Source organism: Copadichromis virginalis, linkage group LG14 (assembly GCF_057382275.1).
Source record: "Copadichromis virginalis isolate Kocher_CV1m ecotype Utaka linkage group LG14, C_Virginalis_male_GT1.1, whole genome shotgun sequence".
Lineage (NCBI taxonomy): Eukaryota > Metazoa > Chordata > Actinopteri > Cichliformes > Cichlidae > Copadichromis > Copadichromis virginalis.
The window spans coordinates 34,790,301-34,814,101 of NC_140631.1; the positions used below are offsets into that span (position 1 = coordinate 34,790,301).

General features: G+C 39.1%; 1 protein-coding gene across 5 annotated transcripts in view; it reads right to left on the bottom strand.

Annotated features, from left to right (window-relative positions):
* Positions 1–402: 402 nt before the first annotated feature.
* LOC146694439 (cell adhesion molecule 2-like) overlaps positions 403–23,801 on the bottom strand; it is a 157,148-nt gene continuing 133,749 nt past the window's right edge. For 2 of the 5 annotated variants that reach the window (XM_085430612.1, XM_085430610.1), the window contains 8 exons: positions 18,798–18,983; positions 18,394–18,531; positions 9,446–9,604; positions 9,083–9,173; positions 8,698–8,876; positions 4,128–4,154; positions 2,414–2,536; positions 403–2,305 (listed from right to left, as the gene is read on the bottom strand). In XM_085430612.1, coding sequence (XP_085286738.1) covers positions 2,187–2,305; positions 2,414–2,536; positions 4,128–4,154; positions 8,698–8,876; positions 9,083–9,173; positions 9,446–9,604; positions 18,394–18,531; positions 18,798–18,983 — 1,022 coding nt within the window. In that variant the 3' untranslated portion in view covers positions 403–2,186. The remainder of the gene's footprint in view (positions 2,306–2,413; positions 2,537–4,127; positions 4,155–8,697; positions 8,877–9,082; positions 9,174–9,445; positions 9,605–18,393; positions 18,532–18,797; positions 18,984–23,801) is intronic. The other 3 variants (XM_085430613.1, XM_085430614.1, XM_085430611.1) reach the window with 3 other exon arrangements.

The window sequence follows — 23,801 nt, forward strand, 5'->3', positions numbered from 1 at the left end:
GAAGCCACTTGAAGCATAACAAACTCAGGTCCACTGAGACACGGAGGAATTTGGGAAGACTTAAGTGTTCCTTTTGTCGCCCTGTATTAATGCACAAATCATGAGTTGAAGCTAAATGCCTCGGGCAATCTTCCCGAGGAGCTTCATGGACTTTTAATCTTTCTACAAGTCAGACACTTTGCATATATTATTAACACTAAAGGCAAGTAATACTTAACAGTTACTATAGTAGTATAGAATATCAATTATAGTGCAACTTAAGTCACAGCACTGCCTACCACATATGCTTCTCTCGCTCAGCGGCAGCTACGTGGACTGATTCACTGAGTGCAGGTAATAGCGCTCCAACTCATCACGGCAAGGCGCTTCAAGGTGCAAATTTAGTAACAACAAAAGGACATCTTTCAAGTTGTTCATTTTTTAATCCGCACTTCATCTCTCTTTTTTCGCATCTTTTTTTTTTTCATTTTACAGTGGCATAGTTGAAAAATGAATATTCAATACTGTGAAAAAAAGCAAACCTCACACATCCCCCATAAAAAGCAAATTAATTACAGCAATTTAAATCTGTACAAAATGAGTTATTTATAGGATCATACTGAACTAACAAAGTAACATGTATGAGCATTGGCAATGTGGTTCAATGTCTTTGATACAGTGATTATATACAGTGAGGGGATGTTTGATTCACCAATGCCTAAACATGTCATTAGTACTGTTTGCAGCAAACTCAAAGGCCATAACGGTGATCCTTGTATTGTTCTTTTATGAGAACTTACAGAAATAAAAATGGAAAAGTTAATGTCAGACAACTACTTCATAATAACAGCAATAATATCAATCAATATAGTATCATATAAGAAAGTCAATCAGCCATAATAATAATAAATACATATATTTTTACCCAGATTTTTTTTTGTAACATTTTAAGCATTTCATTAGAATCCCTGTTTGAAGAAATCTTCAAAAATGTGAAAACGCTGTCCTCGAAGTGACTGGAACTCATATGACCTGAAATTAAAGGCTATAACCAGAGTTTTTCTTCCTTTTACTAAAATTGAATACTTACATATTATTTACATGCCTTCGGGCAAAACAAAATTGGAAAGAAATGGAAAAACATGAAAGATCTGTGAAGTACCGTTAAATGCTGTATATGCTAATATACAAACTGCAATGTGTCAGGGATCCCAAGATTCAACAATATTGGTCACTAATATTCACGTTAGCAAAGTATTTTACAGCAATATCCACACATTTAGCATAGTTGTTCAATAAAACTCAACATAAATAATGAACCGACACAAGGTTCCACTCATTCAGTTTGGATATTACAACAAATCGCCAACAAAAAGGAAACGTTTTTCATCCACAACAATAACTGCGATTGAACTGAAGTCTTCTTCACATGTCTGACACCATCTCTCCATCTAGACTCATATTGAATCCTGAGACAAAAAGCAGTTGATGTTTTTTCCCCTCTGTAATAGTCCTCAGACTTTGTGCTTTAATTTTCTAACTTGTTCTTTGTTGGTTATAAATCAACAGTGTAACAAAAAGGGAAAAAAAAAATCAGTGCAGGAATATACAGACAATGCTAAGAGGGCGATTATTTCATCTCGAGACAATCACTCAGATTGTGCTTCTGCTTTGTGTTTGTTAAAGTATCTGATCTGTTTTAAGATGCTCTAAACGTGTGCGGCATGTCTGAGGAGGGTTAGCTCCGGGAAACATCCAAGCCAATCATGTAATCCTTAAAAACTGATGTATTTAACATATTTTGCTCCTACAGAAAAACCTTTTCAAATGCTGAGAGTTGAGTTGGAGAACAAAATTACTGTTGTTACTTCTGAATTTTAAAAATCTGCAAAAGGTTGTATAACAGGTAACGTAAGAAAGAGTAGAGAAAAATACAGGCAATGAAAGAAATGCAGAAGAATGTACAGCATTTAGGCACAGAAAAACTGAAAAGGACATAATCCAATTGTACATGGATTATATTACAAAAGACGAAGGCTATTTTGTTAGTGAATGCTTTGAAAACAAGCATATCTAAGCATGATTGCTTTCTAAAAAAGACAGAACAATAAATTAAAAAAGACAATGCAGTGAGTCTGAGACAGCTTAAAATTGCACGTCTGCTGTCAAAGGTTGTCATGAAATGAAAGAAGTGAGGAAAAAGAAGTCTAAATAAAGTACTCTTTCTTTTCTTCTGCATGCACATGGTTTCCTTCAGCATTGATGATGGCTGTGTCAGCGTCAGGGGCGTCCTCTGCTCCTTTGGCCTCGTGTGTTAGATATGTCCCTGCAGACATAAAAAGCAAGTTATCCACCAGCTAGAGAGTGCAAGACATATTCATTTACTGCAAACAAGCAAAGTGATATTCAGAGCAGTTCAGGAGACCTCTTTTACCTTTATGTCTGGCCAGATATCGTCCAAGGACTATTATCAAACACAAGGTGATGAAGACCACGACTGCAACAACTCCGCCGATTAAAGCGTGGTCAGGTCCATGCTGTCCTAAAGCATTAGGATCTGAAACACAACAGATAGAGAGAGGAGATGAGAAAAAGTGGAGGAATGATAACTTAACAACTGGAAGCTTCTACTGTCAATGCAGCTGTAGGTGTTTATTAAACAGCATTAAAGGTATTTTGCTGCAAATAACCTGAAAAAATCCAGATGTTGCTTTTACACTTGTGAACAAAGCACAAGAGTAGCAGATGAGCTTCTGTCAGATTTAGAACAACCTGAAACGACTGCTTTGAAGTACCTGAACAGTTGTTAAAAAAAGAAAAAAAGTAATCTTAGGAAATACCACAAATCTCTATACAATTAAAAAGCTTGGCATTATCCTCCTTTTTTCTGTCTTTCATGTTTCTGTTTTCCTAGCACTACTTTCATAATGCTCAGGACTAGGTTTTTAAATAAGCATTATTTAACACTGTGCATCCTCTGGGCAGAAAGCAGACAGAGGGTTTCCCAGGCAGGAGCATGCCTTTGTGCCGGTCCTGTGATAAACTGTGAGTGGCTGTGTCTTTACTGTGCACCTTGTGCGCTCTCATTATCTCAGGCTGATGAATGGTTATGGCTTGTGCTCGGTTTTCCAAAGTGACCCTGGGAAATGATTGCGGCGATGTTTCTACAAACCTTGTTATACTCTGCTGGTAACGAATGCAACCCTCATTTTTAAAATCCCAGCGTGCGGGACGTTCAAAAAAAAAAGAGGGATGAAGCTGTGCAACATGCAGTTTATTAAACTCCATGCAGAATAGACCACCACGATTGTTTCATCAACTCACAAGCAGGCACTGCAAACTCTGAATTTTCTTTTTTTTTTTTAATCTGAATTAACTGAATTTGGTTGCATGTTAATGGATAGAATGATCTGTACAGCACTGTCAGCAAGAAGCATAAGGAATCTTTTATATCACACTTGGCTGGTGCATTTTTAACAGAATTTGGTACTGATTGTGTAGATACAGTAGTTACTGCTCTGGAACAAACTAAAATAAAGCAGCATAAAAGATAAGATAGGATGTAAGTTGCTACATTCAACAACAAAAGGTCATTTCAAGAGCACACAGGGACAAGAGTAATTTCGTCGGTCATATTTTGCCTGATCTGATGTTCAGTTACATTAAGAGAGATAAGTTGTTTTAATCATGTTGCATTAATTAGACACAATCCCACTCAAAATGTCTTACAAAGAAAAATAACTAAATTCCTGCAAACAGAAATTCTGCACTTAGATCAAATCTACAAATAATGGTGAACAAATACTTTTCAAGAGCTCTGTGATCAGATATTTGAAAGATAATTTTTGACTTTGATTTACTGTAACCACAGGATCATATACATAGATACTGTCACAAATACAATCTTCAGCAGAGGTCCTTTGAGAACCATCTATTTCAGTGGCAAAGACAAAGCAAAATAGAAACATATTGTGTGATGACTTATGCAGCCTGTGACATGGCTGGAGAGAAAACGACTGAGCGAGCATCCATGCATGGTGATGATTTGGCTCATGCTGGGTGAGGCCGTGATGTGTCTTGACCCAGAGCCAGATCCAGATCACACACTCTAAATCTGGCTTGAAATGATCATCTACTGGGATATTTACCTGTTGTAGGCCCTGGAAAGTCTTTGGCTGTTGCCATGGTTGAAGACAGTGACAGCAGTAAGGGAAGACGAGGGGAACAACACCGTGATAAAAAAGGTGACCACAAAGTTCAAAGGAAAACACAAAGAGATTTCCATGGTTCTGGTTTACTTGACAGTGTGCAGGTATGCACAGCTTGCTGTCACATGAGCCAAATACATGCCTAACTGGACTTGCTATAAATGTTGATTTAGAGAGCAGCACAAGAAAGTTGTATACGTATAGAGTTAGTGCGTAGTTTCTTAATTGGTCAAATACTATCTCACTAACCTCCACAAGTATTCAGATGGTTTGGGTATTTTAAGTTAACTGGTACCTGTTTAATAATTCGTCTACATTGGAGCATATTGCTCTTTTTTTCCTGCTTATACATTACAAATAAAATTCTACTACCCAGGACTCTTTATGGCAGGCATATGCAGAATATTTGAGAGACAAATATGTCAAAACCTGTGCCAAAAACCCAAACCATCTGAATGCATAGAGCAGTAGAGATACATGGAAAAACAAATTCTTTTGTACTGCGTGCCATTGTGTTAATACTGAGGGAACTTGAATCTGCTTTAAACGTTCAAACATCACCTAAATGTTTTAAATCATACACACACATTGTGTTTGTGTGTGTGTGGCTGTGTGATTAATATTCTGGTTACTATATAAGGCTCCTTATCCCTCCTTTTTTAGCACATGCTGTCATTACACATTCTTGCCAGTTTTAAGCTGTTCCACTGACCAAAAATTGCGTTTGCAAAGGTACTGCCAGGGGATAAATATGGAGCAAATACTTTACAAGGAAGAAAATATTAGTCAAAGTTAAAAACGATGTGTTTTTGCAGGAACATAATATAACCTTTGTTTGTTTACAAGAAAATTTAATCGGCACCTTTAATGCGAGTTATTACCAAAACAAAGCACAGCCTAAGTCTAAGTAATGTTTGCAGTTTCTCATCCAACAAACTTGTTTTTTCTTTTAATGCAGCCATGTTTTACCTGCAGACAGCTCTTGTGCTTCAGTATGTCAAAGTCATAATACACAAACACTGCAACAGTAATTCCATTAGGAGAGACAGAGTGAAATAGTGACATGAAGCATGTGGTTTTGCTGAACATTGTTATTAATTATCATTAAGATAATTGCATGTGTTCATTTTCAGCCCAAGAACAAAAGTATGAACACTGTCATGTTTCCTTTTTGGACTTTTATGTATGCAGTGGTTTACCAGCAGTAACTCCACAATGGGGTTTGTTATTTTTACAATATCTGCATAACATCAGCTATCAATAACAGAATTAATCACATGCAGTAACAAAAATGATCCATATGTAACAGCGTTGTTAGAAAAAAACAAACAAATAGAAAGTGAAAAGGATACTGAATTCATCAAATGAAACAATGTTACTTTCTAGCTCAAAGCCTGGTTTTGAGCTCATCAATCATCAGCCGTGTGTTCATTGTCACGTTTGTGAGTGCGTGGAGCACGGGGGAGGCGGGGCCACGCAGCGGGTGCAAGTGAACGCAGCTGTGACTGCCTATGCTTAATGTGGCAATGTAGGCATTAGAAGACTGCAAGGATTGAGGCTAGAGAGGGAGGCACGAAGGCGATGACGTCTGCTAAGCAAAAATAGGAACAACTGGAAGCGAAAACAAACCACTCTGAGGAGCACAGGCGTCGGTGTGAGAAACTGACAGGACAGTCACACAGCCCCGGTGATTTACTGTGTGTGGCTGGTGCAGCTTAATTCATGACTTTACTTCACCTTAGTAAATACAAGCGAAAAGAAGAAGAAAACAATGAACTGACGTTAAAATACAAGGGCTGCACAATGAATCAAGCTCTGAATCAGTAAAGTCTTTCAGCAGTATCACCCCGTAAAAGATGAGTCACGCATGAAGGAGTCGAAGGACTTTTACATCTGTTAAAATTTCAAGCAACTGATGATTGGCTGGTAAATAGAGCACACACAGGAAAAGTGAAACTTACAATGTGTCATGCTTGTTGAGGTGAAAATGTACAATCAATCACAATGAAATGTGAGAGAAACAGGCATGAGTGAGTCTGCAGCTTCACAGATGTATGCAGACTCTATTTAATTAAACTAGTATCTGTTACTACCGCTCTGTCATCTAATACAGTGTTTCTTTTTCTTTATTTAATGCAGTATATTAAAGGATATAATTGCAGTCTGTGATATATTGCTTCAGACTGATGACATTTATGGCTTCTCATCTCTCTTGTCATTAGCAAATTAGGTTTAGAGGCTGAGACGATCCAAAGAGACCTGGTAAGTATCCAGCCAGACACATTGTAGCCCTGAAAAATGACTGTCATCATCGGTGGAAATGAGCCCGTCTCACGCATCTTTTTACCTGCTCAACTCAATTTCTCAATCCTCCCTACCAGAACCTTTGTATTTAGTAAAAGATGGATGCTGAGGGTTATCGCATCTGTTATTTCCTAAGCCAGTATTACAAAAGCTAGAAACCCTCTGGGTATGTATAATTCTAAACACCTGGGTTAGTTCAACAAATTTCTCTTTTTTCTGGTTTGAAATAAATAAAAAAAACATCTTATGCGAGGAAGGAAACCTTAGATCAGCACATGGTGTCTAGATATGACAGGGTGATACAGTGATCTACACTAGGCTGGCATCACTGCCTACCCCTGTTCAATGAACATGCTGAAAGGAGAGAACAAGATAACAAAAGCTGAAAAGACCAATGTGTCATCCTTTTCTTTTCATATTTCCCAATGAAGAGCTTTCTTTTTCCCCAAAGCCTTTGCTTTTAAAAATCACACAGAAAAGCTGCCGTACATCCACTAACTGCTCGGGAGTTGAATAAGTCTGTGCTGCGATAAGTCGTTCACAAACAAACTACAATCTCCAGTGGCACTGTTTAGCTGGCAAAAGTGGAAACAAATAAATCCATGTTGAATTGCAATATTCTGCTCTTGTTTCTGCCTTTTTTATTTTTTTATTTTTGGCCGTATTTGATAAATGTTACAAACATGCGCTGCAGAGGCCTTAACGAACCATTTTCTGGACCATGTCGTCTTTATTCTCTCAACCCCTTCACTGTCTCAGGATTAACTTATCTCTCCTCCAGGCTGTACTTGGAAGCTAAATTCTGCATCCTTAACACTTTTTTTCTGTTTCCTCACAGGAAGAGTCCAGAAGCTAAACCCACGCCGTGATAAGTAGTGAGGAAAACTGTGTTATCCTGCATAGTGCCAAGGCGAAATTTGAAAGTGGATTCTTGAGTACATGGAGTGGAAAACTGCATGACTACAGATCTCTGTGCTGCACGATATGTATTATTCTTATAAAGAAAATATATATTTGAACTGCAAATTGATGATATTTAAACAGACTTAACTTATCATTCTTATTATGCCACCTTTGTGTCAAATAATACCGTTTAGCTGTTGCAAGTCACAATCTACTCTCTTCTGCACCATCTTTTATTGCTAATTGGCAGAAATATAAAACCCCCATATAGCAAGTTTTTTTCTTATATAATAATAAATATTTTATCTCATTTACTACAAACACATGTCTCACTTTAGAGCTGTCTCACAAACTAAAAAGCCAACATGCTGATGAGGATGTGCAGGTTGTCATTTGAAGACGGTGTGTCATCTGCGAATGACAACTGATGATCCAGATGGAAGCAGAATGTAAAGTGTCGTGTTGACCTTATACATCAGTGTGTTTTCACATAATTAAATTTCCTTCTCTGTTGTGAGCTACCATCAGTTTTCTAATGAAATATACAGACATCTTAGCTGAGCAACTTTGGTGAGTCATTTTATTCATGGTTGTAGACTTAATGGCCATGTTAGAATACACTGAAATCATTGAACCCAATGGCTGTGTTGAATGTTAAAACTGTATATTTGCCAGCCATTATATCGCCAACATATGTTGCAGTAGTAATAGTAGTTAAAACGTGTGGTTAAAGTGTCTGAAATATTAAAACCAATTTAATCTAGATGGCATTCAAATTAATGCCAAACATTATTCAGGGAAATCTGATTTTTATTTATTTATTTATTTATTTATTTTTGATGAAAAAGATCTGAAACATGTTTACCCATTTATGCTTATCCAAATATCCATTCATTAAGTCTATCTGCTTATCGTTCAAAGAGATGTGTGGGTGTGGAGACCTTGATAGCTGAAATTCATAAATTATTAATCAATGACTGTTAAATGATTGAAGTGAAGTTACCTTCCCATAAACTCCTTACCTAAAGTGTCTCCACTTTGAACAACTGATTATCTGATATTGCAAAGATGATCAATTTATTGATTTCCCTGTATTGAAAAATCGTTCATATTTAAAACAGGTTGTTTTCAACAGTTACAGTTACCAGTTGACTCTCGCTTTTTTGACATGGACTGGGTTTGTATTTTTGTGATGAACACCATCTGCCTTTGAGTTTGAACACAACTGCCTGCAAAGCTTTGTAAGCAGCAACAAAGGGAAATGATAAAGCATAACAAAAAAAGCCCTTACTGAAGTACCCACCATATACAAACAGTATGTATTCAGCACTACTGGACCCCAGATGGTTGCTGGCCTCACACCGGTATGTGCCATTGTCTGTCTTGTTTAGCGTAGTGATGGTAAGTTCCCTTCCCTCCACAATCATACGCTCAATGTCTGGCAGCTCTCCTCCATCTTTAGACCACTCCACTGGCTCAGGTCTGGGAAAGAATTTGAGAAAATGTATTTAACTGCAACTGAATAAACTGCTGTGATAAAAAAAAACAATAACAAACCATAATGAATTTGATTTCACTTCAATTCATTTTCACAAGTCATCTCAAGGCACAAAACAAATTACATTTAGGTGCAATTTGCACTATTTGTGCTGATATGAAATTGAAGTTGTAAATGCTTTTCAACTTACATTGGGTTGCCTATGGAAACACACTCCAGTTTGAAGTATTGGCCTTCCTGTGGGATGATGAGTGAATGTGTGATCTCCAGATGGGGAGCATCTGCAAAGAGGAGACAAAAAAAGAAACACAAAAAAGTGGTTCTAACACAAAATGCAACAGTAGTTAGCTCTGTGCCTACTGAGCAGCTCTTAGCTATAGCCCATATCACTATTCTGTTTAGGCACTAATCCCTTACCTGCAAGATAATCCCATATTAATCCAGAACAAATGCAAGACTAAACCTGGACACATAACTGTAATCTCAATCCATGTATTTCGCTAATCTAAGCAATGCTAATCTACCCAGTTTTACAGGCTATGACCCCACTCACAGTGGACCTCCAGGACCTCGGTTGTCATGTAGGGTTTGGACAAAGACACATGCTCCACACTGCAGGTGTAGGCAACGCCGTCATCCCGCTTGTCCACCTGGAACTGAAGGCTACTCCTCACTGTGAATGACTTTCCTGTAGCGTTCACCTCCTTAGTGCCTGTGGGGAATCAGAATATGAACCAGGGTGAAATGTACTTGTGAATTATTTATAGTTTTGGGGAGCAGTTCTAGCTTTTGAGCAAGACTTTTACGGGAAAATTATTTTGGAGAAAGAAGCAGAGCAAAACAAAAATCATCTTGTAAATCTGAAAAACTGTGAAAAAAAAAGAAAGAAATTTATTTCAAGATGTTGCTCTTCTGACATAGACAGCTGCAGTGTTGTTGTTGTTGTTTTTCTCTGCATCTCCTTTGAGGGAAAGAATCCTTAGCCTTTGAAAGTCAAGTCAAAGTAGAGTGAATAGTGAAGGGAGAGCAATATGAGAGTTGACTCGGTTGGTTGGGTGTGTTTGCTCCTCTAGGACCATCTCTCAGACATCCCAGCCAACACAAACAGGCATGCTCCCCCCTTCAGTAGTATGTGATAGATTTCCATAGTTTTAGTGACACTTCTTCTTTCTTTCTTTCTTTTTTGTCTTTTGTCATACCAAAACATTCGCCTTCAACTTATCTCAATTTGTTTTCATTTTTCCCCTGCCCTGTGATGTTGTCCTCATTAAGCTATGCCTTTTAACTTGTAATTGAAAGCCTTTCATTGCCGTTTGTGGCTACTCTCTTGTCAGCACTTAGTGTGGCACCTAGAATCTGCTGTACAAGGCTATTGGATCTAAACAAGACATTAGTTGACAATGGCCTCAGAAGGACTTTTCTTTGGAGATGCTCCCCCACTCACCCCTACCTCCTTGCATCCTCCTCACATTACATACTTCCAACCATCTCCCCCTGGACTGCCTGCCATCCACAGCAAACCAGAGTCAATCAATACATATGTGTGTGCTCACTCAGCTCCTTCAGAAACACACACCTACACACTGATATTGGTCTATTAAACACTAAAAGCTCCTTTCAGTGAAACCCAGATTACCCGTAGCATCATCATTTTGGGTTAATCTATTCTGTTTGTGCCACACTACTCCATTTTTCATGAAATGGTCTGACAAAATCCTAATGTACTGCAGAGTAGCCTACAAATGTTAAAAAGTCAAACTTCAAAACTGAAATTAATAACGCTAAGAATAAGAATGCAAAGCACAGAGCAACAGAGTGCATCATAAATGTCAAGATTTTGAAAAAAAAAAAAAATCCAAGCATCACATAGGATTTGAGCAAAGAGGAAAGTCGGAGGCCTTACATTTGAGAGTCAGATGCCTTGGATTTTGCCCTGGAGTACAGGAGGGGAAAGGGAAGCGCCTCTGTGGCATTAAGCGCAAATCTCTCCAGCTTTTTCTCTCATTCGTCAAGTCGCCTACAGCATCAGGGTTGCAACAGAGGAACTGTCAGTCTCTTTTAAGGCGGCTGCTAGCATTGCCAGAGAACACGCTAAGGTAGCTTTCGTAAGAATGGGAATGTGCCCAATTGTGCTTGCTTTGAACAAGTACCCCAAGAGGCCAGTAAAGCTGTATTCAGGCAACTGGAGGCACTCCTGTAAGCACCACCTCAGTGTCTGTTTTAACAAGAAAGTGTGTCGGTGACAGGATTCTGGTGTTTTTCTCTGACCTTAACTGATTTGCTGAGGTATATCTTGGAAAATTAAAGGCAGATGAACCTTGAACTTGGACTGATTTTGTCTTTTACTCTGTGACTACTTTTCTCTATTTAATTGCTAATGAAGTAATTTATAGTACTAACTCAAATTCAGCTTTTTTGGGGGGCTTTTGGAGTCATCATTTTATTTTGGTGTTTTCCTTTCTTCATTCTCATTCATTCTCCAAAATACTTCTTTCACTTCACTGTCACAGCTGTAATAGAGGCCTGAGATGACCAGGTATTCTTGTCTCTCCAGCAACTCCCTCCAGTTCCTTCGGAGGGAGCTAGTGAGTCTCAGGCTAGCTGGGAGTTCTAATCCCTTCTGCACGTCTCACATTGTCCCTGGGGCCTCCACCCAAGTGGCTATTCCCGATCCAAGTACTTTCTTGGATCCGAGCCTTGTTGTAGCAGAAAGGCTTGTGTGGTCTAGTGATCCTCAGTAGTGGGTTGTTGGGAAATGTTCTTGGTGGTGTCTCCCATGACACACAGGCCTGGGGCCAATATATAGACTTAGACAAACTTTAGTAAACCTTTAAATAAAGGAAGAATTTAAACTTTGACCTTGCCTAGAACAGATAAACTGTGACATTCCTCCAGAGCCAAATGCTTGCTACCTGAGTTACCCATTTTGCTCAAGCTTAGGATAGCAGTAAATAAGCCCCAACAATGGAAATGTAGAGAAGCCATGTGTGCCCACCAACCAGAAGTAACATGTCCTTTTTTTCGTATACATTATATTCATTGACACTACACAGTTTAATACCCACTGATTGATTACGTGTTTGTAATGTAATTTCACCTTACAAACTCTGTGTGGAGTTTGGATGTTCTCCCTGTGCCTGTGTTGATTCCGTTATCATGCTCTGGCTTCCTCTTGCAGTCCAAAGACAAGCATGTTAGGTCAACTGGTGATTCTAAATTGGAGTAGGTGTGCGTTGGTGTCACTGAACTTCCTGTCTTAGGTGTAGTCTACACAAGTAGTGCTCCATGACAGCTGAGTCTGTTCTGTACTGGATTATCTCGGTGTAAATAAGTGTATAATGTGGCTGCACTACTGGATCAAAGATCAATCAACAATTGGCCAAACATGAGCATTCATCCATCCATCTGTACATCTAACCAAATTCAAATTCAAATTCAAATTTTATTTGTCACACACACACAACCATACACAGTATGACATGGGGGTGAAATGCTTGTAGCTGTACAATGCCCGACCATTAAATGACAGAAGAAAAGTTTTACAATATTTACAATTTACTACAAAAATTTACAAATTAACTTAGGAATTTACAGTAAAGAATGTGCAAATAGCAGAAGAGATTATAAAGATAAGGATTATAAATTATAGGAATTATAGGATTATAGGAAATGTGTGGTGGTGCGTGTGGTGACGTGTGTGAGAGTCCAGTCTTATAGTGACGTGTTTGGGAGAGTCCAGTCCTACACCTGGTTCAGGGCCCGAATAGCCTGGGGGAAGAAGCTCCTCCTCATTCTCTCTGTTTTGGCCTTAAGGGAGCGGAAGCGCTTCCCAGACCTCAACAGTGAGAAGAGTCCATTGTTGGGATGGGAGAGGTCCATCATAATCTTCCTAGCTTTGGACTTGCACCGCTTGGTGTAGATGGACAGCAGGTCAGGGAGCTCTGATTGAATGATGCGTTCTGCCGAGCGCACCACCCTTTGCAGATCTCGTCTGTCCTGCTTGGTGCTGTTCCCAAACCAGGTGCAGATGTTTGACATCAGGACGCTCTCGATGGTGCAGGAGTAGAAGTTCTTGAGCACCTTCAGTGGCAGATGGAAGTCTCTAAGTCTTCTGAGGAAGAAGAGACGCTGACGGGCTTTCTTAACCAGGGTGTTGATGTGACAGGACCATGACAGGTCCTGAGTGATGTGGACACCCAGGTATCGGAAACTGTCCACTCTCTCCACTGGCGTGCCACTGATGATGAGGGGTTTGTAATTCCTCGCCTGCTTTGTAGTGAAGTCCACGATCAGCTCCTTAGTCTTGCTGACGTTTAGGAGGAGGTTATTCTCCTGGCACCAGGTCTCCAGGTTCCTAATCTCCTCCAGGTAGGCCGTCTCGATGTTGTCGGAGATCAGGCCCACAACAGCAGTGTCGTCAGCAAACTTGACAATGGAGGTGGTGTCGGATGTGGCTACACAGTCATAAGTGTACAGTGAGTACAGCAGGGGGCTTAAAACACAGCCCTGAGGCACTCCAGTGCTGAGTGAGATGGAGGGGGAGACTTGTTTTCCTACCCTCACTGATTGGGGTCTGTCTGTGAGGAAGTTGAGGATCCACTGACACAGTGATGAGCTGAGTCCTAGATCCGTCAACTTGGTGAAAAGCTTAGAGGGAATTATTGTGTTGAATGCTGAACTGTAGTCCACGAACAGCATCCTAACATAATTCCCTCTGCCAGTGTCCAGGTGACTCAGGGATGTGTGGAGCAGGTGAGATATGGCATCGTCTGTGGAACGATTAGTCCGGTAAGCAAACTGAAGTGAGTCGATGGTGGGAGGAAGTGAAGAAGTGATGTGATCTCTCATCAGTCTTTCAAAACACTTCATCACAATTGAAGTCAGTGCTACTGGACGGTAGTCATTGTGGCAAGCGGGCTGTTGTTTCTTTGGAACAGGGACAATAATGGACTGTTTGAAGCACGTGGGAATCACAGCTTGGGCCAGGGAGAGGTTGAAGATCTCCGTGAACACCGGTGCTAGTTGATCAGCGCAGGCTCTAAGGACCCGGCCAGGGATTGCATCTGGTCCTGCTGCCTTCCTGGTGTTCACCCTCCTGAAGGTGTTCCTCACGGCATGCTCTGTGATGACGAATGCATTTTCTTCACTGGTGCACTCCGAGCGCGCGCAGCCATTTGTTGTTTTAATTGCTGCGGCGTCGAAGCGAGCATAAAACGTGTTCAGCTCATCAGCCAGTGAAGCATCGGCATTCATCATTGAAGATGATGAATGCTGAGTTAGGGTGAAATTAAGTTATAAAATTTATAGTTAAAATGCACAAATAACAAATACTGGCCACAAATCAGTCTGTAGTGATTGTTGGTTTTACTTTTAATACTTTTACTAATTACATTCCTTTTACAGATTATTTTGTCACACTGTGTGCAAGACATGCGCTAAAAATATTATTAGGTAGTTTATATATTGATGCATTCAGCTATTTAGTGAATAGCACAGAACATATAGACAGAATATAGGTAGTCTTACAAGAGGAGGAGTGAGACAGTAGCTGGAAATTGGCTGGGAAGGGCACTGCAGCCGGCTGACAGCCAGTGATCCTCTAGCTCAGAGTGTAAATTCTGAGTGACTGGGAATGTGAGGGTGTTATGCTGTATTTTGGTTCCACCACACAACTGGGATAATTAGCTAAGGAGCTCTGTCTTTAAATGAGATTTTAATCTAATCTAATATCATAAGTGATTAAAAATGTAAAAACACCAATTAATATTAAAATTGGGGCAAAAAAAAATGTAGCCTGTTCTCAAGTCATCTCTCTTTAGATGGGTAGGTATACGTACTATATCCTTTTACATTCTGACGAGCAGAGATGGGCAGCAACACATTACAAGTAATCTGATTACTTTTTCGAGTAATGAGTAATGTAAGGGATTACTACTTCAAAAAGTAATTCGATTACTGTTACTTTCCCGTAAGCACACTGCATTACTGCGTTACTAAACCGTTGTGATTTTGTTTGTGAGAGAGTCTCATGACAGTGACGTAAGCACATGTGACGTTAAAAAGTAAACTTCAAATCTGAGCAAGCACCTAGCAAGCCGCCACGGGAATGTGAAATTCACAGAGAAACCCCCGGAATTCTCCACTGACATGACCGCTGCAAACCTCCATCGGCCCCACTCCTGCTAAACAGGTGAAAATAGCTTTAAGAGCGACAGGATTTTATTTGTTTTTTGCTGTGTTTTACTTGGGTCTATTTGAAAGAGTGAGTGTGAACACAAAACATTATTTTATTTTATATGCTGGAATATGCAGAAAATAGGTTTAAATGTTAAAGAATTTCTTCAAGTCAAAGACTGTTGCATATAATTATATTTTTGCTTAATGCAATGTGCATAAAATTAAAAGAGGCTTTTCATTCGATTCAATTTTATATGATGGATTATCCATAAAAAATAGAATTGGGCTGAAAGGTCTATTGCTTTATTACGTATTCAGGCTGTATATCATGTTTTTGAAAAGTAACTAAGTAATTAATTACTTTTGAAAATAAGTAATCAGTAAAGTAAGAGGACTAATCTTTTGGAGAAGCAATCAGTAATTAGTAATTAACTTGACCAACACTGGTAATGAGTAAAAAAGCAGTCAGGTCTAATGTTGGACTTAAGGAAAAGCACTGAAAATAACTCTAAACACTTTTCTTAAAACGTATCTTACTTTAGGCAGTGAGACACTGGCTATATAGGAAACATATTTCAGTATATGAAGCGACACACAGCCTTGATGGCCACAGGTATTAAAAAAAATGGTAACTGCTTCCTTGTCAGAGCTCTTGTGAGATAATTGTGAGAGGAATGGGGAAAGTAGAGGAAAGGGGACAAAATGAATAAATAAATGACTAAAGGTGAAACTGGTATGATAGATATACATTTCACTGTGTACTACTGGGATGTCAGCTTTTGTCAGTAAGACGATAGCACAATTATACAAATATATCCCTGATACCACAAGAAGGCTAGAAATTGCAATCCCTGCTCTTTCCTACAGTAACCGCTGCTGCAGACACTGTTTATATACTAAGAAAGGTATATGGATAAGAAATGAGTAAAACTTGCTCAACAAGAAGTGAGCACTAATTTAAAATAGAGGACAGAAATGTATTGTCGAACTGTACTGTAGGATAGCTGGACAATTTAAGTGTCTAATATGCCAAATAGAAAATTTCAATTTATCTCAAACCGCTGTGGAAAAAGGATAACTTTATGTATGCAAAGAGAGTAACAGTGGGTGGGTTTTTTTCTCAATAGATTACAATTTGAAGTCTAGCTGTCATTCAGCGACACAAGTAACTTGTATGACTCTATACTCTGTAAACAAATTATTTGACACTGGATGACAGTTGCATTTTGAGGTTTGTAATGCTGTGTGCCTCTAATATAAATTGTCGAAAAACAAATCACCAGAGCATGAAATAAATATGACATGTTTTTGCTATTACACCTTCTGTCGTCTTAGAGCTTTGTAGACTGGTCCCCCAGTGGGGATAGATTTGACTGACAGCAGACACTGGCGGCAATGATCTTCCACAGAAGAACCAATGGCAAAACATGCTGCTCCCACAACATACTCGCTAAAGAAAGCTTTAAAGCCACACCTACAAAAGACTTGGATCCAGAGCACTGATTGACATTCCCTGTCTTTGACACTTTGACATGGAAATGAAGTTTTTAAGTCAAGCCCTCCAGTCTCTGCTATGTTCTTTTTTTTTCTTTGACTTGGAGATGCAACGCTCCTGATGTGTTTGCCCAAGCGACTTAATAAAATCCACTGTATGCCAGTAAAACTAATAAAAGCACATTTGTATACAACATACCAGTTTGGGGCAGACTGGGGGCACAGGATCTTTTTTAGAGACGCGCAATTTCTACATATTTAAATGCCATTTTCTATATCACATATAAATAATGGGATTTTTTTCATTTTATCTTCACTTTATGCTTGCTTGTGAAACCCCGGTGAACAATAAGGTATTAAATTTTTATATCACAGCAAAAGGTATTATCCTGATATTTGCATGCATCACTCTTTGAATTCTGCTCGATTGCATTTTTATACTCGGCTTATGTGCACATGTCCATATATCCTAAGATTATATGCTTTAAGGCTTTAAGGATTTAATTGCATTCTAAAACATAAAGCACAAAAATATCATCTCATCTCTCACTGCATCTTGAGACGGACAGCAAGTCTGGTTGTGATGCTGTGTGCCAGCTCTCCACTAGCCTTTCAGGAATCTACGTGCATGTCATTTCAACAAGAAAACTTCATATCCCAGCCCCTCTCCCATCAATCATCATGCCATGTTGGCCAGACACAGACAGAACCACCAAGAAAAAGCTCTCTGGTGCAAATCTTCAATAAAGAGCAACTGTCACACTGAGCCTCCACAGCAGGCTCCATTACATTAAAGAGCTCCAAACAGCATATCTCAGCCATCAAATTGAGGAAAAACATTCCACTCCTATTTCTTAATGTTTTTGTCTTCCCTGTGCTTCTTAAAACCAGAAATAAGAAGGTGATAAAAGCTATACAACATAAAGTGCAGAGTTTCAAAGAGTTTGGAAAGCAGTGTACAAGAAAGTGAAAGCTTGTATGATTCTGTGGAACCACTGAAAACTAAACTGCTGGTTTATTGTAATCACTGCACATCATGGTTTACCATCTGATATTGCACTGTTTCAGTGGGGTAGTTGGATTAAATTAGGTATCTGCTCTTTCCAGGTTTGTATTGTTACACATTCTTGTGCCCTTCTTTACTGATTTTCCTTGCCAATCAATTAGCAAAAGACTGAAAAAGCTGAAATGCAATAGATCAATTCAGTCAATTATAACTTCTTTGTCTTAAAATCAAAATATACAGTAATTGTACAGTTTATGGAGGAGTCACTCAATCAAAAGAAGAAATTTAAAAGCTTGTGAAAATATGTTAGATATACTGTATAAAATATTCAGCAAAACACAAACATATGGGTTTCTAAAATTTTCTTTTTCTGTTTTATTTCAAAGGAAACGGCATTTTCGGGAATTTTGTTTACTGAAGCCCAAGAAGAAACGTTAGATTTGACATTTTTATATTTTTTAAGAACTGTTGTATTGGATGCTGTTGCTTTTTATGAATCGACTGACTGAATGCATCTTTAATTTCATTTGTATGACAATGAACACTGAATGCAGAGATTTTTTTTTATTTACAGTTAACTTTTAATTAGAATCAATAAAAGTTAGCTAGTGAACAGCTTCCAAGTACAATAGCATTGCTGATAATGCACCATGCAACTCACAGAACTATTGAAATACAGCCACGGGAAAAATGCATGAATATTTTAGCATAAAGAAATATAGCACCGGAGTGAGTTGACGGTAAGGACACCTACTAACAGATAGAAATGGACAGAGAGTACAATGAGAATACAATGGCTTCTTAAATCCACTCCACACACTTACCTTGGACCTCCTTGTCATTTCGGAACCATCGGATGGTAGCAGCTGGTTTGCTGCCTGATGTGGTGCACGTGAGAGTGACTACGTCCCCCTCCATTGCTGGCTTGGTAAAGCCTGTGATCTCTGGTCGTCCTGGCACTCCTGCAGTGCACAGAAATGTAAATCTACAATCTAACAACTAAAAAAATACTGTATGCACATTGAGTAATATCTCAGTGGGAATTCTAGGTGGATTTCTTCTAACAGCAACAAAAATAATTTATTTCAGATATCAATCTTTCTTTACAAGATAGTTTAACTTTATTATTACTATTTTTCATCTAGCAGACAATGTTACAGTCATGCAGTTTTTTAATGTCAGAACCTAAAAGCATGTGCAGGTGTTTATTTTCTGAGAAGTAATTCACCTATGGAGACTTCACCAAAATGCACATGCTCACCCAGAACAGTGAGAAAGGCCTTGGTGGTCCTGACAGGCATCGTGAAGAGCGAGCAAGTGTACAGTCCCTCGTCTGACAGGCTGACGTCATTGATTCGGATGGTGAGCTCCTGCGATGAGGCTCGAACTAGTTCAATTCTGTGATCCCTCAGAGCTATGCAAGAAAGGAGGACACAAAGAGTCATAGAGGGCAGAGGAAAGAAGACGTACAGTTAACTAATGAGCAAATGCGCACTGAATTTCAGTGAGGGCAGCAAACGTGTAGAGGTACTATGAAATTCAGATGACCTTTACCAGAACAAGGCAGAATACACTGTGCTTTCAGTTATTTCTAATAGTTGTCAAATGCTGCAAACACATACTGTGGCCAGTGGTTTGAAACATTTTCTTTTGATTTCCATTCTAGGCTGACAGGCTTATTCACATTCAACGAGAATACAGTAGGCATCCATGGGACGCACTGAAGCGTAGCGATAGAAAAAAAATACAATCTGAGATTAAAATATTTTGGAGGGTAATCATTTACACTTTTAGCAGCTGCCTCTGCTTGTGCTCAGAGACGTGCAACAGTTACAGTGCAAAAGGCAAAATTTTAATACTGACATGGACATGTTTTCAAATCTTTGCACTGATAGGACTGTGTTGTACACATGAGCAGTGACAAAAGCAATGGGTAGATCGCACCCTGACCAACCCATAGAAACATATCTATAGTTAAAAAGGTGATCTTGTTCATGTCATCTTCTATACAATTTCAAATTCAAAATCACCTGCTCCGACAAGCGACCAACCACAGAGGCCAGGAAGGAAAGTGCCCTTCATTGAATAAATTGCACATTCTTAATCCTCAGTCCCCCGAGGCTTGGCCAGCGCTTTCCCTGCACCCTTTTTCATTTGAAGCAATTTGAACTCTATTGAATTGTACTACACAGGCAAAACCTGGCAAAATGCAGCAGGAATAGGTGCTGATTAGGATTTAATCATTGTGACCAATGTAATGTGCTGCCCTATCAGATAAAGAGCAAATCTATATAAAAATCATTAATCACCAGTGTTATTTACATTTGATTTTAGTGATAAACATACACAGCATACATGTGATACACAATTAAATTAGATTGGGTGAAGTGGTTATTAGGTTTACACAGGCATAGTTCATTATCAACAATGCTGTTCTTCAGCTTCAATTACAGCATATAATTTGATGATCATTATCGTGTAATCACACAAGCTAAAAAAACGAAAGAGGGAAAAAAAAGACATTGATGCCCCTAAGAAGTTTCTTACTAGAGACTTTTTGTAATACAAGAATAAGGACTTGTGTAAATAAAAACAATCTTCAAGCAAGAATTAAAATTTAATAGCTTGCTGTCTGTGCCATCAGACAGCAAGCTTATTATGTGCTACAGGGCTTAATACAAACATTTGATAGTCTTACTGTAGCAAACAGCATCCTGAAACAAAGCTGCCTGATGTTCTTTGTAGTTAAGCATCCTCACTACAGAGCCTGAAAATGCCCAGAGGCTCTGGCAGAAAACAGCAAACCCTTTGGTGGATGGATACATTGGAGAGGTTATGGGGTCTAAGCAAACACTGTACAGGAACTTGAAAGATATGGCAGTATGGGCTGGGAGGATCAAAGCTTTCAACAAGATGACATACAGTGCTAGTCTTCCCCTGGCCCATATCCCTCTATCTCTGCAACGCACTGAAGAAAGTCAGGAGAAACAGGCCAACTTTTCTTCTTAACCCCCCCGCTCCTTAAACATCTCTGAGATGACGATAAATGGTCTGCTGTTGTTATGTAAAAGGGAACTGGTCAGAGAAAGCTGGTGTTTTTTGGTTAAAATTACGTCTAGCACACAATCTGGGTGTTTAAATACAGAATAATGTGTGGTTTACCATAGCAGCTACGATTAGTTTGAAATTATGTTTCTTCACGGGCGACAAGAATAATTAAAAGTGCTGATTCTCCATGGTGATTAGTTAGCCTCCTTCCAATCTGCACCATTAGCACCCTTAGAACTCCACAGTGGCTTATTTACACATATTTTCAACAAATGCAGTAACAATCATTTCTATTATACTCCAAGGGGGACTTTCTTTATATTTCTTTGGTAAACCACAATTTTGTTGGATTCTGACAATTAAATTTAAGACTGCTATTCGCAAAAATTACGTAGTGGAAATAAAACCAACCTCTTAACAAAGTCTGCTACTAAATAGATAGGCTATCAGTTTAAATACCAAACAGTGACCGAAGTACAGTACAGACCAGTGATAATTTCAAATGACATTTAAAGGACCAAGTTGGATACAGCTCATTTTCTGTATCTTCTGCACAACACCATATTACTATTCGGAATTGAAATATATCTAAATGTCAGTAGCCGAATTACTTGTTCTGATAGGCTGAACCCACGCAAAAGCTGCCAAACAACTTATAGTTGAATAAAAGATGGTCATGACTGATGCATTTTTGTTAGACATTCACTGGTACTACACAACACATGGGTCAATGACATATTGATAGAATGAGATGTACAAAGGTTTGAATAACCCAAAGACAGGGGTTATCTATTACTCAAACGGCATATGGCCAGGAAACCATACTACCAGAATCCAATCCAGGCTGGAGGCCTAGAATGTGGCCAGATCTGTCACAATCAGACCCAAATGCCAACGGCTGACAAAGCTTTTTTCCAGGTGCTTTAGGAAATCAATGTGATGAAAAGGTTCATTTCCCCCAAACCCTAGACAGCTCTTGCGCTGTTCATTCTGCTAAGGCACAAACATAAATCTGCACCCTGACCTTGTGTATGCTCCAGCCTTGCAGGATGGCAGCTTAATAGCATGGCAGCCGTACGTCTTCTGCGATGGAGGCCTTACCAAGGCTGTCTCAAATCAGTAAAATTGACACCCAAGTTCTCCCTCAGGGCAGGGAACGCTGTTGCTTTGCCCTTTTGATGCAAAGTAATGTTTGGCTCATTTCCCTGACAGTCCTTCGCACTACCAACCATACCAGTGGAAGACCAAAGTGAGGTCAATGGGCATAACCAAAGTTTTTGATATTTACTTTTAACAATCTAGGCATACTTTACTGAATATCACCTCCAGGTAATATGTTCCAAAAATGGTTTTAACACGTGAAACTATAACCTGATGCCCAGTTTTGACACACATAAGAAGAACAGGCGGTCTGGTTAGAATAGCAATGACCTTAAAAATAAAAGTGCCTCGAAGAGCAATCATCACATGGCGTTCACGTTTCCACAACACTGAGGGGTGTTAAAATGTTTTTAATTCAAAACAATTAAGTATCCACCGACAGTTCTGATTTTAAATGAGATTCCACATCTACTCATTAGTCTTGGAAGCTGATGGCTCTTGGGTTCAGCCAAAATATGTTACATGTGTACTGTTTCCCCATTTGGCCTTTTTTGAATGGCCTGTAACCACTTTGAGCTATTGCTGAAATGTGAAAGCACTACCTCTCCTTAAGCGAGAACACAGGATCCTGGCAACTAACCCCTACCCGTTCTCCAGCCAGGGGCTCCACTCTTTGCAATTAGAGTGTGTTTGCTGCTAGCTGTGCACGCTCGGTGACTGTGTGGGCGAATCTGGATGTCTTCCAGGTCTATAGTGGTGCAGGCAGGGGGCTCTTTCCCACAACACATGTGGCTGCAATTAAGAAAAGGAAAGAGCCTTGTTCCAAAGGGCCATTGTCATTGCCCGTGCTTTCAAAGATCCCACAGAGCAGATGCTGCTCAAATTGGACTAATTTCCGGCACTTGAGGGAGCTAAGCAAAGAGGGAGGAATTTTTCCAGCAGCTATGTTGCGTACCTTTTTCATGCAGTGAATAATGAGATTTAATATATTTTTGTCCATTTCTCAACTAACTAGCTTTAACTTGATCGTACACTGTGGAATTTCCTCCATCTATGCTGTCAGTTTCTCCAGATTAAATCCTGACCAAAACAAGTACCAAGCAGGATTATATAATTGTAATAGTTTACAATGTAGTCTTTTCACTTCTTTCAGTTGGACCTTAAACTTCTAAGGGCCTTTAAATACAACAGATAATTACACTAAATACTTATAAGTTATACATGAGAGGTTTCATAGTACAGTGGTTTACATATTTAGCTAACAAATGAAAGTTCACTGGACTGAGACCAGGGGGAGGCTCAAATCCCTTTGAGGTTGCATCAGGTGTACCAAATCAAACATGTGGCACCATCTGCTGTGGTGACCCCTTGTGAATAAGGGAGCACCTGAAAGTAGCTTTTATACATTAGAGTGCAGTGTGGCACAGATCATCATTTAGTGCATAGAAGAGTAGCTGTGCACAGAAGTGATCCTAGCTGAGTGTAGAGTACCCTAATGGTAGATTCACATTTCAGTGAAGCTAGAGGTAAAGGAGTACACTTAAAAGCCCATTAGTCCCCAAAGAAATACATGAGTTGAGGCCATGAGGCACTTTTTAAATGTTTGCTGCCAATTACACTGGGAACAGCAAATCTATGCCTCGTCACATGTAAAAATTAGTTCCCCAAGAAGATTAGGAAAAATATTATGTGACATTTACATTTATGAAGTTAACATCGTGCTATGTTTTGATCTTTTACATCTTACTTAAATGTTTTTTGTTTGTATGTTTATGTCCTTTATTTTATCTTATAATTTAAGTCTATGAATGAAGTATACAGAACTACAGTCATAATAATTGTAATAGCAATAATGAGACTAATAATAATATGTAGTTCAACTGGAATTTTAAAGGTAAGTGTCACTCAGTTGCTGATAACAGACACACCATCAAATATGTGTTTTCTAGAAAGGAGGCTTAAATGGGCTTTCATTGGTGCTCACTCCAGTAATTGCATCCTTGGTAATTATCCTTCATTCTCTCAAGCTAATGAATGTTTTAATGCTCACATTAGAGCATTCATTTAGCACATAACAGCATTT